This window comes from Dufourea novaeangliae, unplaced genomic scaffold, assembly GCF_001272555.1.
Source record: "Dufourea novaeangliae isolate 0120121106 unplaced genomic scaffold, ASM127255v1 scaffold196, whole genome shotgun sequence".
In the NCBI taxonomy this organism is placed as follows: domain Eukaryota; kingdom Metazoa; phylum Arthropoda; class Insecta; order Hymenoptera; family Halictidae; genus Dufourea; species Dufourea novaeangliae.
This window is the reverse complement of record NW_015374090.1, coordinates 31,148-44,417: the sequence shown is the minus strand read 5'-3', so window position 1 is coordinate 44,417 and position 13,270 is coordinate 31,148. Positions and strand designations below refer to the sequence as shown.

Sequence of the window (13,270 nt, the reverse complement as noted above, 5' to 3'; positions counted from 1 at the left end):
TCAGAGGCGAGGTGGACCGACTGGTATGTGCGACACGGCCAGCCTCCCCACCCTTCTCTGTCTTTCACTCTCCTTCTCTAAATCTCTCTCTCTCTCGCGCGCGTGCGCCACCTCAATCTGTCTCTCTTTCACTCGCTTTCTCTTTCTCTCGTTCCCGTGTTCTCCACGCGACTTCCTCAAATCTTTATTTCAGGCTCGACCGCGAACTGGTCGAGGCGCGCGGCCCGCTTTTTTACCGTCCGATACGACGCTTCTAAATTTGAATCTTCTACGGAGCAGTGCAAATCGACGGCTCGTCGCACGTGAAAAATATTTTAAGAAATACGTGTGTTTCTAGTCATCGTTTCTAGTCAACCAGGACATTCTAACCTAGCCAGCTTGAATTCTGGTAAGCTGTCTCCGCTGAGGTATCACGTTATTAACACGGTTGTGTGGTGTCATATATATATATATATATATACACACACACATACATACATACATATATCAGTATCACGATATATCGAAGAAGCAGAAAGGAAGAACGAAAGAAGGGAAGGCAGAAGAAGAAAAAGAAGAAGAAGAAGAAGAAGAAAAAGGGAAGAGGATCAAGAACGAGATTGAGAAAATTTTCATCGTTGTTCGTAGTGGTCGTCGTCGATGTTGTAACGAATACGTTTTTGACGATTCGATGAAATCCGGCGTGTGATGTGACGCGTGTTGATTCGATCGGTAGAAACGAGTGCAAGTTGATTCGTGCCAAAAAGCTTCTGTCTCTGATATTTCTACGTAACCGCCTCGACGAAAAGTTTTGTTTTGATCTTAAAGTTGTACCTTTCGCGAAGGTGTTGTTAGTGGGGAGATATCGATCGCGGGACCATTGACGTCCGTTCTGGAGAACGGAGCTCCTCTCCTCGCTCTTTTGACTAGGCTAACCTCTCGATAATTGTATTTTCTCGCTCGGTGGCTACATACGAGCCACATATGTATGTACATATACACCACACCACGTATTCTACGTTTATAATACGTGTACGTCTCTGACGCGTGTACGTCGCATTCTCTGTGTACCTGCACGAACGAATATTATATTTTCGTTGAGAAATAGAAAGGTTGAAAAACGTGCCTGCCTGTTACGAAATAAACTATTCTGTGACCGATGGAGGCTCTTCCGCGTGTCCTTAGTTTAACGTTTACGGAAAACAAGTGGATCCGTAAATAAAGGTAAACCGCGTGCGCGCGCGCGCGCAACATCGATGATAACCTACGCGGTAATCTAGCATAATCGACGAGGCACACCGAACCACGAGATTTTTCGACAGATAGATGGAGTGATCTTGTTGATGAAGAACATCTGTGCTTCACCGACGTCCAGCTAGTGCCTGATTACAATTCTTCGATTAGAATAGTGATCGCAACATCTGTGAAAGAGTGCATGATCTCGCCATCTTTGTTTTGATATCGATTCAGTGCGCGCAAGAAGATCGATCGATTGGCGAACGGATATCGAGATGCTCGACTGATCGAGTTTATATCGAGACGGTGAGTTATCGAATTTAAATCTTTATCGATTGAACGATTGTCACAATGTTCAATCGATTTTATTACGAATCACCCGCGTATATTAAATAGTTCCCGTAGCAGCTATTATCGGGTTTTAAATACTATACCGCGGTTTAATTGTTGATGGGTAGGATTCGGTGTGTAAGCCGTTTGAATCGAATAACGAAAAAATTGTAAAGCAAAATGTGGTCCACAGTAGTATCGAGATAACGCTGATCCCAATTGTAGATGAATAACAAATGAAACAGTTTGGCAATGTTCAACGTGTCATAGTAATGATCGGTGCTACGAGTTAAACCGTGATAAAATCCTCTTATCGTGGTCCGTGTTAGTATTCGTATCGAAGTTTGGTACATTGAATTAAATCGGTTCGTTCACGACTTGGCCAAAACAACGTTTCAACGTCAGCGAGGAGTCGATCGCCATTTAAATCTCCAGCCAATTTCATTCTAATCCGGTGGTTATCGGTTTAATAAATATTCTTTGCAGCAGAAGAGTAAAACTATAGTACACGCATAACATTACGGCATTGTGTGAATATTAACACTGCTGCGTACTGCCACACACGTCATCGGTAATACCTTATGTCATGGAGTAGTTGATCGGTATAGCTCCCGTGTAAACGCGGTTAAGTCACGATCAACCGTTAGATGGTTGGGTGACCGCCTAGGAATTTTTCATTTCTGACAAATTTCAATTATTATTCAAGGTAGATCGGTAATATTTCCAGCAAGAAAATGTTTGATGCGAAATACAACGTGTATAGGAAATACACATGGGTCGCTGACCCTTGGGATTCGCGTTCTACGCTCTTGTATTATAAACCGAATTCGATCGGGCGACTGTTCGAGCGGCAACCGCTTCCTCCAGTCTTTGACGAGGTGTGTATGCCTCTGTACTGTCACCGGTGAAGAAAGCCACCGCGCTTCTTTATCCCTGTCTCTATCTCTATCAGTCTGCCTCTCTGACTCTCATAGTTTTATAATCCGAGTAGTAATCCATATGGTGCCAGGCCACTTTTGTAAACGTACCCGATCTTTCTTTTTTCTAATATTGGAGTCGATACTTTGTACGAACTTGTACGTCAAAAGTTGTTTGAAAATCTTCTCCGAATAGTTGTACACCTGTGGCGAGAATGATGTGACAATTTGTACTCTACGGTTTATTCTGGAAATATTCTAAAGAAAAGGTTTGAAGAATTTGAATCGTCTACACCAGAAATGTATGTTGAAATATATACATGTTCGTTTATACATATACGCGACTCGTATCGATGTTCTCTATTTCTTTCTTGGCCACTCTTTTTCCAGCGTGCTATAGTTAGGAGTAGACAGGTCTATCATCTGGTCGATGCCACCTATATGTATGTATACATATGTTATAATACATACATGTTCCGTCTGATTATACATATTTCTATCCCGGTCTGGTCTGTGGTTCACGGAACAGCCGGTGGTTGATATTTACGTAACAGAGTGTATACTTTGTTGTCGTTTTAATTGGAACTCGGAAGGTAGTACGGATTCGTCGGGATAGAGACTTCGCGATTGTACTCGATATGCCGATCGGTATAAGCGTACATATGTATAGGTGTCCGTCCTGTCCATTTATGTATGAACTCGTGGTTCCTCGTAACGTAACCGGTGCGGGTCCTGTGCTATACCGCGATTCACGGAGCGCGCGGTATAATTAGGCAGGTCCTACTATCGGTGACGGCATAACATGATTTCGCGATGCAGAGGATAACCGCGACAAAAATAACAACGTTTGCCCGTGAAACGCGCGTTAATTCATATAGCGAGTGTTCGCGTGCACGGAATGAATGAAAGGGGCTTCGGTAAATATAGTTGATGGAGCTTAGAATTAGAACGAAGTTAAAGCCAATGTTTTTACTAGAGCCGACGGCCGACCACCACTTCAAATGCTCGTGTATTCGTGTATTCGTGAATTCGTGAATCGAATCGAATCGAATCGGCGACGGTTTGGATTATTGGATCATTAAAGTACCTCGCAGGGCTAATCGATCGAATAGAATCGAAAGTATCGGTCAACCGAATCAACTGAATATTGTTCTTTACATTTCAACAAATGTAGATCCCCATGCAAACCAGTAAAGGACTAAAGTGTAAACGATAGATCGTTTTTCGGTAGTGTTCGCCATACGATCATTACATCAGGCTCTTTATAATTCCTTCGAGACGTATTACTTATTATGTATATCTAATCGCGTTTGGTGCAAAGATAATTTCACTTTGCTGCTCATCTATCGCTGACGTTGCGCCGACGAAACTTTATCGGTGATTAGTTTCAGCTGAAACCAAATGTCGATTACCGTAGTTGCTGATCATCGAAGACTGAACCACACGATGAATTCGCTCAAGAAAAATTATCTATAAAAGTGTATACCTACCGATCAAGTAGGTTCTATGTCTATCTGTTACGAACGTTTTGGGTGGACGACGCGTAGATACCCAGTAACGAGGAGGCATAATTTTACTCGACAAAGAAAGAAAAAAGACAAAATTGTGAACGTATCGTTTATCTGTTGTCGCACGGATCGATGAACAAGAAACGAATGAACAAAGAGGAAAATTACATGGCACTCGCGACGGAATCTAATTTCGGCCAGTTCCGAGAAAAGCCCGGGAACATAAGACGAAAGCAAATAATTAGGAGGTTGGTGCAATTAGCAGAACACGATCGCCTAATAAACGATCGATCGCTTTTCATTTTATCGTCGTTAATTAACGTGCGTAATAATCGACTTTGTCGTCCGAGGTTTCCTCGAAAGTACGCCAGCACATCGATAGGCACATACAGGCCGTCTAGGTATCTCGTGGCTATTTACGACAACAACAACAACAACAACAGAGATCTAAGGAAAACGAAGAAGCGCGTTGCACGTGCGTACTCGTTTAATGCAGTTAGAATCTTCCATAAAATTGGGAAGCGACGAGAACCGTAATAATTTGCTGGATCTCGTTGCTAGAAGCACGAGCTCGAGACGAAGATCGCGACTTGTGTAAGATGTATAATTAATAATGTAGAGAGAGAGAGAGAGAGAGAGAGAGAGACAGAGAGAGACAGAGACTAAAGTATGGAAATGTACTCGCGACTTTTTGATTTTGTCGTTATGTATCTCTCGCTGAAACAATCTCTTCAGCTCCCATTTTTTCTACACAATGAACCCTTATGTAGGTCCTCGAACTTGTGGATCTTTTTCAGAGAATTTCGCGGACATTTGCCTCGACAAAAATTTCAACATTAAATATCGCGTGGTTCGAATTGAATTGAGCAACTTTGCTTTGCCGCGTGATTAAACTAAAACAAAAGGACGACGGACGATGTGGGGGTATAGAAAACCGAAGCAGGAGTTTACGACGTATGATGCACGACAGAACTGGACCGTGCGTTAAAACCTGCCGGCGAGACATAAAGCACGTGTCTTCGGTTTTCCGCGTATCGATTACCGTCGCGCAGCAAACAAGCCAAGCCATGTTCGAAAACAACCTGTGGTGCTTCATTCAAATCTCTGTACAATCGGGAAAATTCACTCATCTTTGAGAAAATCTCCCCTACCTACTCTTTCTATTGCCCAGAAAAGTCAGTTTGTGAACGATAATAGGGTTGCGATTTCCTCTGATTAAGAAATCGTAAAAGGAAGATATCTAACGGTATATTCTTGTTTTTATGTTCCAGTGTTTTTAATATTCCATCCAGTGGTTCCGAAGAGCTGTCCCTTCTCCACAACGTCGTGCAAAAATGGGTCGGAAGAAGATTCAAATTTCACGTATCACGGACGAACGGAATCGTCAGGTATTCTTTCATAATATCTATTTCAAAGAGACTGGGAAACTTTTCCTGCGGGTTAGGTGTTTTTTTGTTTCTTAATTTCGGTCGGGCACATCAATTACGTTGCCACCGGAACACTCTGCCACATGTGTATGTATTACGTACCTACCTATTTTCCTATGTGTACGTAGATATGTACCTATACTCTCGTTTATCTAACCGAACCGAATGCTAGGAAGGTGGCAGCGTCGAAAGACTAATATTTACTAGTGGTTTAATCGTAATCAGAACGATAATCGAAATATTTGTTCGCATCAACGATTCTATTCATGTTAATCACGCTGTTTCTTATCGATATCAAGCACCGATACGCCGATGTTAGTTCTCTGTCCTCTTATCGTATAATCGAAACGTAGATACATCTACGGCAATCAACACGTAATTCTCTCGACGACAATTGAAACTGAGAGACTATGCAAATAATAGAATAAAAAGAAAAGAAACATATATACATATATGTATGTATATCTGGACCTCAGAGCCTCAGAGTGGATCACGTCCACTTTTTATAAAAATGACACTTTACATGTTTCCTGTATGAAATATTTCATCCTTTCCGATGGTAAAATTCCAAGTCGTCTAGTTTTTAATTGATAGATATGTAATAGTCTAAAAATGATATCAGATTCATAGTTTTAAAATAGGGTATGTTTCATTTCTACACATAAAGACCTGTCTTAAATCCATTCAATACTTTCAATTTTTACCGAATGGTTCGAAAGTTACAAGATTTTCGCACCTTTGATTTCCTCTCCTCTAAAGGTTGAAAAGTGCGACCTAGTACACTGTGGTTCCGGGGGATGCACATATATGTATAGGTACATAAGTGTGTATATATATGTATGTATAAACGATGATGGGAGGAAAGGAGAGAGGGTTCGAAACGAAACTCGATGAACTTTTGCCGCACGTCTCGAAACTGTCGTTCATTCACCACATTCAATGATAAAAGATAGTAATACGACGGTAAAAAAAGGTTTCCACGGCCAGCCTAACATTTGCCTCGTCTCTGTGTGTTCGCCAACAGGTGACCTTTAATAAACGGAAATTCGGGGTGATGAAGAAAGCGTACGAGCTGTCGGTGCTTTGCGACTGCGAGATCGCGCTGATTATCTTCAGTTCGAGTAACAAGCTGTACCAGTATGCGAGCACCGACATGGACAAGGTTCTTCTCAAGTACACCGAGTACAACGAACCTCACGAGTCTCTCACCAACAAGAACATCATCGAGGTGAGCCGATTTCTCCTCAGTAATGGTCAAGGTTCCAGGGAAGCAGTCGAAAACCCATAGAATACCTACCTACCAGCGCCCGCCGACCTAACCGAATCGTTACGCGACACTTTGCCCGCCAGGCATATCTAGTACATATGTATGTAGTGAACGTAGAGAGAAGAATACTGAAAAAAAAAAAAACGACGACATGGGGTCCCATTGTTGGATCGTTCCCTCGGGAATACCTACGATTTGTTGGATTTATCGACGAGTACGGCTCTTGTCAACTGAATGGTACACCAACCATCTCGGTAGTCGGTACACCCCGTATATGTATACCGGTCGAATGAGAGATTTCACAGTGAAGAATTACACGGTCCCCCCCCCGTAGTTGCTCTCGTATCTCGTATCATCACTGGTAGTTATTAAGTTTTTCAGTAGTCGATCATCGAAATTACACGAGCTTGTTGAAAATCTGCCTGCGTGCATAAGCCGCTTCCTGCGAGACTTTTTTCCACGGGATTTCTTATGTATAACGGGTGGTTTGACGAAAACTGATCACTTCGCGATGTCAAGATCGCATTCCACGAACAATTACATTTACATGAAATCCGCAATTTGGCGTTGGTGCCAACAAGTATGTACAGAGACAGTTACCCAATATTGATTGGTAACAATTATCATTATTATTATTATGAAAGCAGCTCTGTCGTGGGATCTGTAACAGACGGCGGGGACTAGATTTCTAGTGGAACATCCCTTATGTGTACGTGCTGGAATTTTTCACTGTAGATATCTCTCATCGTATCACAAATCGTTTAAAATTACAATGATTTTCTTAGGGCGGTTAGTGGTCAGAGAAAGAAATGAAAAAAAAGAGAGCGAAGTGAAGGGGGTAAAACAGGGTAGTAGTAAACTTGTGTGTACGGCCTTAATGGAATTAAGAGATGGCCTCGTGTGCGTTTTACTTGTGCGAAAAGTTGCATGTGAACTTCTGAAATTACTAAAAGATTTCAAGGAAACAGAAATAATAGAAAGCAATGCTCTCCGATAGAATGGTAGTAGTGGCTGGTTACCGGAACAGTGAAACGCACTCGAGGCAGAATTTTCTCAGTATTGTCGGCAAGCTCAGTAACCATTCGTCGTTGGGGAAGCAATTGCACATATTTAGGTACATGACGTTCTGGATTGTGCCGCTCGCAACTAGGCACCATGCGTGTCTCGATCACCAACAATCATTTTAGTCTAGTTAAAGTATCACTGCAACAGGTAACCTGGTGTTATTTATCGCGTCCGATTCCATGTGCACGCACGTGCTATGTACAATATTACGTGGTACGTAATAAGTAGTACGTATTATGTGGTATGTGGTACGTGCGAACGGTAAAGTACACAGATCGGTCGGCAACAATCAGAAACGCAGGTTTCGAGGCTAGTCTCCACTTAGTGTTAGCGTTAAATTAACGTGCATGCGAAGGTTGAGTGCCCTCGGGCGGTGTGGTCACGTGAACCTGTCTGCTGACACTTGCAGGCACTCAACAAGAAGGAACATAAGGGTGCCATGTCCCCAGAAAGCCCGGACCAAGAGGCGATCGAGTATAATCTGACTCCGCGTACCGAAGCCAAATACACCAAGATCGATGAGGAATTCCAACTGATGATGCAGAGGCACCAGCACAATGGCACCCGGGTATGTATTCCAGCCACCACCTTGGTCCTCTTCAACCTTGCCAGTCGGAATTCCGTCCTAGGAGTCGAACAATCGTTACGACGACACGCATTTGCTCAATTCCAACTGTCACCTTCTTTTTTGACAATAGTTGGTCAATCATAGAAATGTCCGGTATTCCTCGAAATTTTTACGTCCTATGGAAATTTCTTATCGACATTCTCACAGCCCTCCATGGGAATCTATGGGTCCGAGTTTTCGCATGGATGAGAACGATTCATTGGTCCTCTTGGTCTTTTATCCATTCATTACCTTTTAACAGTCTGGCATCGAACGTCATCGGACGGCGCATGCATTTAATTCACACCGTCGTTCATTATCGCACCGTGAGTTAGGTTTCGCCGTGTTTACAAGGGTGAGATTATTCCCATGTTAATTGGTGAATTCTTTCACGAACGACAAACCAATGGATGGTAGATGCTTATGGCACTCACCTTTTTCGGGGTTTTCTTGTACCGTCGACCGGACATGGGAAGGGAATGGAAGATCTGATCGACCTTGTTAGTTGTTAATTTCTCACTGACGACTACGATTAACGGGATATCATCATCGATTTATTGTGTTTTCAGGCAATGGGGCAATCTAACTACACTCTACCTGTATCCGTACCGGTGAATAGTTATGGCGAATCTCTACTTGGATCTAGTCCTCAAATGGCCCATACCAGCATTTCTCCGCGGCCATCGTCTTCTGAAACAGACTCAGGTACCACCCTCTTACCCAACATACACACACACACACACAGGCAGAGAGAGCGAGAGAGAGAGAGAGCACATACACGCGGGCGCGTTTCAGATGACTAAAGGTAAAGATCATTCCAACTGTCGCTACTGTCTTTTTTTGTTTAGTTTATCCACCGGGAGGGATGTTGGAAATGAGCAACGGATATCCTCCGTCGGCATCACCACTGGGAGGTTCACCTAGTCCAGGACCTTCGCCGGCATTGGGAGTCGGAGGAGGCAGTGGTAACAAAGCCAGCAATCCATCTAGACATTCGCCGCAACCTCCGCCACCACCTCCGCCGCCTCATCCCCACAGGACCAATCTACGAGTAGTTATTCCAACACCCCTTACGCAACCCCTTTCCGAAGATACCAGTTACGATGTAAGTGTCGGAAAGACATATGTATGCATGTATGTAAATTATTCGTCGATATGACTTTGTTCGAAGTCTATCTTTGTTTTATTTTTGTTCTCGTTGCGGTATACAGAACGGCCATGCACAATCCGCATTGAATACGCCGGTAGTAGCACTGCAGACACCATCGGTTCCAGCTGGATACTCTAGCTTCGGACCAACGGATTATTCCTCGGACCTCGGAAGTTTAGCATGGTCTCATCAGAGGTACGTTGATGACTTATCAATGTATTCGGCAGCCACCATGTCCAGCATCAGGTAAATCATACTTCATAATTATTATTACGAAAGAAAACTATGTGCCCAGTTGATATGGTATGCGAGACATTCAGTGATCCTTTCTTTGTCCGTCATCTTGACGCTGAAGTTGTTCCGTAGTAGTCTCGGCTTGTTTCGATTGTCGATTGTAGCATGCCAATGCATCGATTTCATCACTCTGTAATACTCGATCTCTTTTAACTCGTCGTGCTCAAGTTAATCCACATTATTCCCATCTGTCAGCCATCAACGACACAATAACATAAATATACGTTCATACTTTAATACAAGATAGGTTCAACTCGTTTTGTAAACAGCAGCGACAACAGAATATTCAATTTCCATACGATGTATGTATGTATGTATCATCGGTTTGGGCTCGCTGGAGTCAAGCTTTTCCAAAACATATACATACATACTATATGTGTGATCTTGCTTTGCTCAGAAATATATACACATATATGTAATATCATCAGAATCAAGGATATCGTGGGTTCCATAAGCAAAAGACACGCAAGCTTCATGAAAAGAGGAAATCGGAGGGTCTCTGTGTTAATCTTACACGTGTTTCATACCAGTTGTCTGGTTGCAGTGGTCTTCCTCATTTGGCCGTGTCGAGCAGCACACCGCCGCCAGCGACTTCGCCTTTACCAGTGAAGATAAAAAGTGAACCAATCAGTCCACCAAGAGATCCACACGGTGGGAATGGTGGTTCTAACAACGGTGGGCCGAGTACTACTAGTAACCTTCACCACACGACTCTAAACGTTGGTCCATCGTCTAGTACCGGTGCACCTCCTCCACATCATGTACCACATCCGGTGCCACAGTCGTTGAATTTAGTGTCGAGCAGACCGAGTAGTAATCCACCTCCGTCTCATTCGGGTAGCATAACGCCAACGAATTTGCCGTCACCGGGAAGCGGCACGGTGACAGACATCAGAACAAGTCACTCGACAGCCGGTGGAAACGGGGGGAACAATTCAGACTATGAGAACGGTCCGCTGATGAAGCGTTCCAGGATGACGGAGGGCTGGGCGACTTAATATTAAATCTCGTGGTCACGCTCGGTCGTTTAAATGAAACCTCCACGTACAACGGCGTATAGTGCTTGTGAAGTTCCAGGACTCGAAGTTGTAGACTCGTTACAGTTTTGCCCACTGGTTTCGGTGCGCAAGCGGGAGAACGATCGGTGTCGCGGCCCGAATTAGTGGATGGAAACAGAAATTAGGTTTATATCTTGAAGCCCATGGAAAAATGCGTTTGTTTGACGATTACAAAACGGTGCCATAATGTTGAAGTGTTACATGTATAAGTATAAATATATACATATAAATATTATATATGTATATATATGTACACTTATACATACACACATATGTATACATATATGTATACATACAGAGGACATACATGCATACATACACACAGAGACGCGCACACAAACACATATACAGGACATACATATATACATACATACATACATACACGTATATGTGTATAATATGTACGCGCGCGTATCACACACACGCATGCACACGCACACATTTTCATGTATATAATACGAAGTTGTTTGTATATATGTCATTAATTCACTGTCATTTTCTTCGTGATATGACATTGTGTCCTTGGTATTTGTCGCTATGACAAAGTTATTCCTTTTAGAACAAAAGGAAACAAACAAGGGAATCGGTGTATGTTTTTAAGAATGTTAAATTGATCCAGGAGCAAGGTGTTTCGGGATAGGTGCATCGACAACCGAGTTTCTTTAAAGTGTTTGCGAACCACGTCTATAATTTACGGTAGGAATTTACCAGTAATTGTACTTTGTTACTTGTTTTCTTTTCTTTTTTTTTTTCTTTTTTTCTTCGTGCGTTATAATAGGTAGTTAAATCCGCGGCATAATCCGTTAATTGACGTTTTACAAAGAATGCCAATGGAAACAATGAACATAATTTCTTTTAATCGAATGCCTAGTCAGAAAATAATGATATTCGATTAGTGGTAGAATTTTTATTTCTTACGTTTTGTTTTTCGTTCTCTCTTTTTTTGTATATGGCAATATCTCTTTGCTTGGAAACCGAGCTCTTGCTTAAACAAGTTTAAGAAATCGTGCAACATTTTATCATAAAGAAAGATTGTACGCGTGTCGTAGGTCTTTTCATATATTTGTTTCTTTTTTTAATTTTTTTTTTTATATTAATTCGTTAAGTAACCGTCGGTTTGTTTTTAAGTAGCGGAGTCTTTTTTTCTTTTAGCGAACTCATTAACGGTCTATGTCCGCTAAGGAAAACGATTAATGATAATCGGCTGCTGTACTCAAGAGAATTGCGATGTTCCGTAAAACACGATCGGAAATTTAATATATTGATTATTACGAGGTAATAGGCGAGATATATGCATACTGTATGTGAAATAAGCATGTTATATAGTCTTGATTACTAAAGGAGAAAAATAACAAAGGTATATACACGCAAACTCGCATATGTATACATACATACGTTATATACATTTTCCACAAGTATTTTGCACATTTGATATGAAAGAGGAAATAAGACGTTGACACTAAAGGAAGAAACTTTGCAACCCTTAAAGCCTAAATCGTACACAACGACAGCTTGACCTTGAACGCGCACGTATTTCCAAACAATTATGTACCGATGAATGAGAATTTAGAAACTCATGTGAACAGATTTATTAGATCTTCGAGACTCAAAAGTGCAGAGCAAAAGAACACACACACACACAAACACACACACACACACACACACTCTCTCTACATATATACATACACATTCGTGTTTCATTCTATTGAATCCACAATATTCTGGCAGGACAGGGTTGCAATTATGAAATACAAAGCTGTCTTATTCCTGATTAAACCGCTTCGGGATGGTCTCAGCCTATGCTTTACTCAGTCTCAGGATGTATCCTGGTGTGAGCTGCTCTCAAGAGTCGTATTTGGTACATTAGTGTAATTAACGTAACTAATGATATACACGACATGTATATGAATAAATAGTGCCTGGCACCATTTGTGGCCCTCCTTTCAGGTGACTTGTCCGCGTTATCTGCACAAGACATGACCTCGTCGACGAGTATCGTGTAAAGAGTTTTGAAGAGTATCGTGAAAAACGTTACACAGAATAGAAAAAAAAACAAATGGAAGAGGGGAAAGCAAGAATACGAGATTGTTAGGGAAGATAAAAAAAAGGGGGAAGGGGGTATACGAAGTTCATATCTTACCCAAACGTTACACTTGAAAGAACTTGTGGAGATTGTAATTTAGAAGATTCTCTCGACGGGTCGACAACTTGGTAGGTCAGTCTTTATTGCATTGTAAAGAGTCGTATAATCTTCGATAAGTAACTTGTTCTTCACTAACGTACATTAGAGACGTATCTAATGACTGTACGAACAATCGGTGTACGAAACATATATGATACAATGTATAGTCACTAATAATTAATCACAAATTTTTAAGATGATCACAAAGTGCAATCTCTTAGCAACACACTTTTTTATCAAAAAAAAAAAA

General features: G+C 41.9%; 1 protein-coding gene across 5 annotated transcripts in view; it reads left to right on the top strand.

Annotated features, from left to right (window-relative positions):
• Positions 1-11,105, top strand: part of LOC107190784 (myocyte-specific enhancer factor 2) — a 33,101-nt gene extending 21,996 nt beyond the window's left edge. For 2 of the 5 annotated variants that reach the window (XM_015579660.1, XM_015579662.1), the window contains 7 exons: positions 5,242-5,358; positions 6,422-6,625; positions 8,139-8,297; positions 8,906-9,041; positions 9,185-9,441; positions 9,548-9,732; positions 10,325-11,105. In XM_015579660.1, the coding sequence (XP_015435146.1) occupies positions 5,305-5,358; positions 6,422-6,625; positions 8,139-8,297; positions 8,906-9,041; positions 9,185-9,441; positions 9,548-9,732; positions 10,325-10,778 (1,449 nt within the window). In that variant the 5' untranslated portion in view covers positions 5,242-5,304 and the 3' untranslated portion in view covers positions 10,779-11,105. Of the gene's footprint in view, positions 1-1,445; positions 1,522-5,241; positions 5,359-6,421; positions 6,626-8,138; positions 8,298-8,905; positions 9,042-9,184; positions 9,442-9,547; positions 9,733-10,324 lie in introns of those variants that run through there. The other 3 variants (XM_015579661.1, XM_015579664.1, XM_015579663.1) reach the window with 3 other exon arrangements.
• Positions 11,106-13,270: the final 2,165 nt, after the last annotated feature.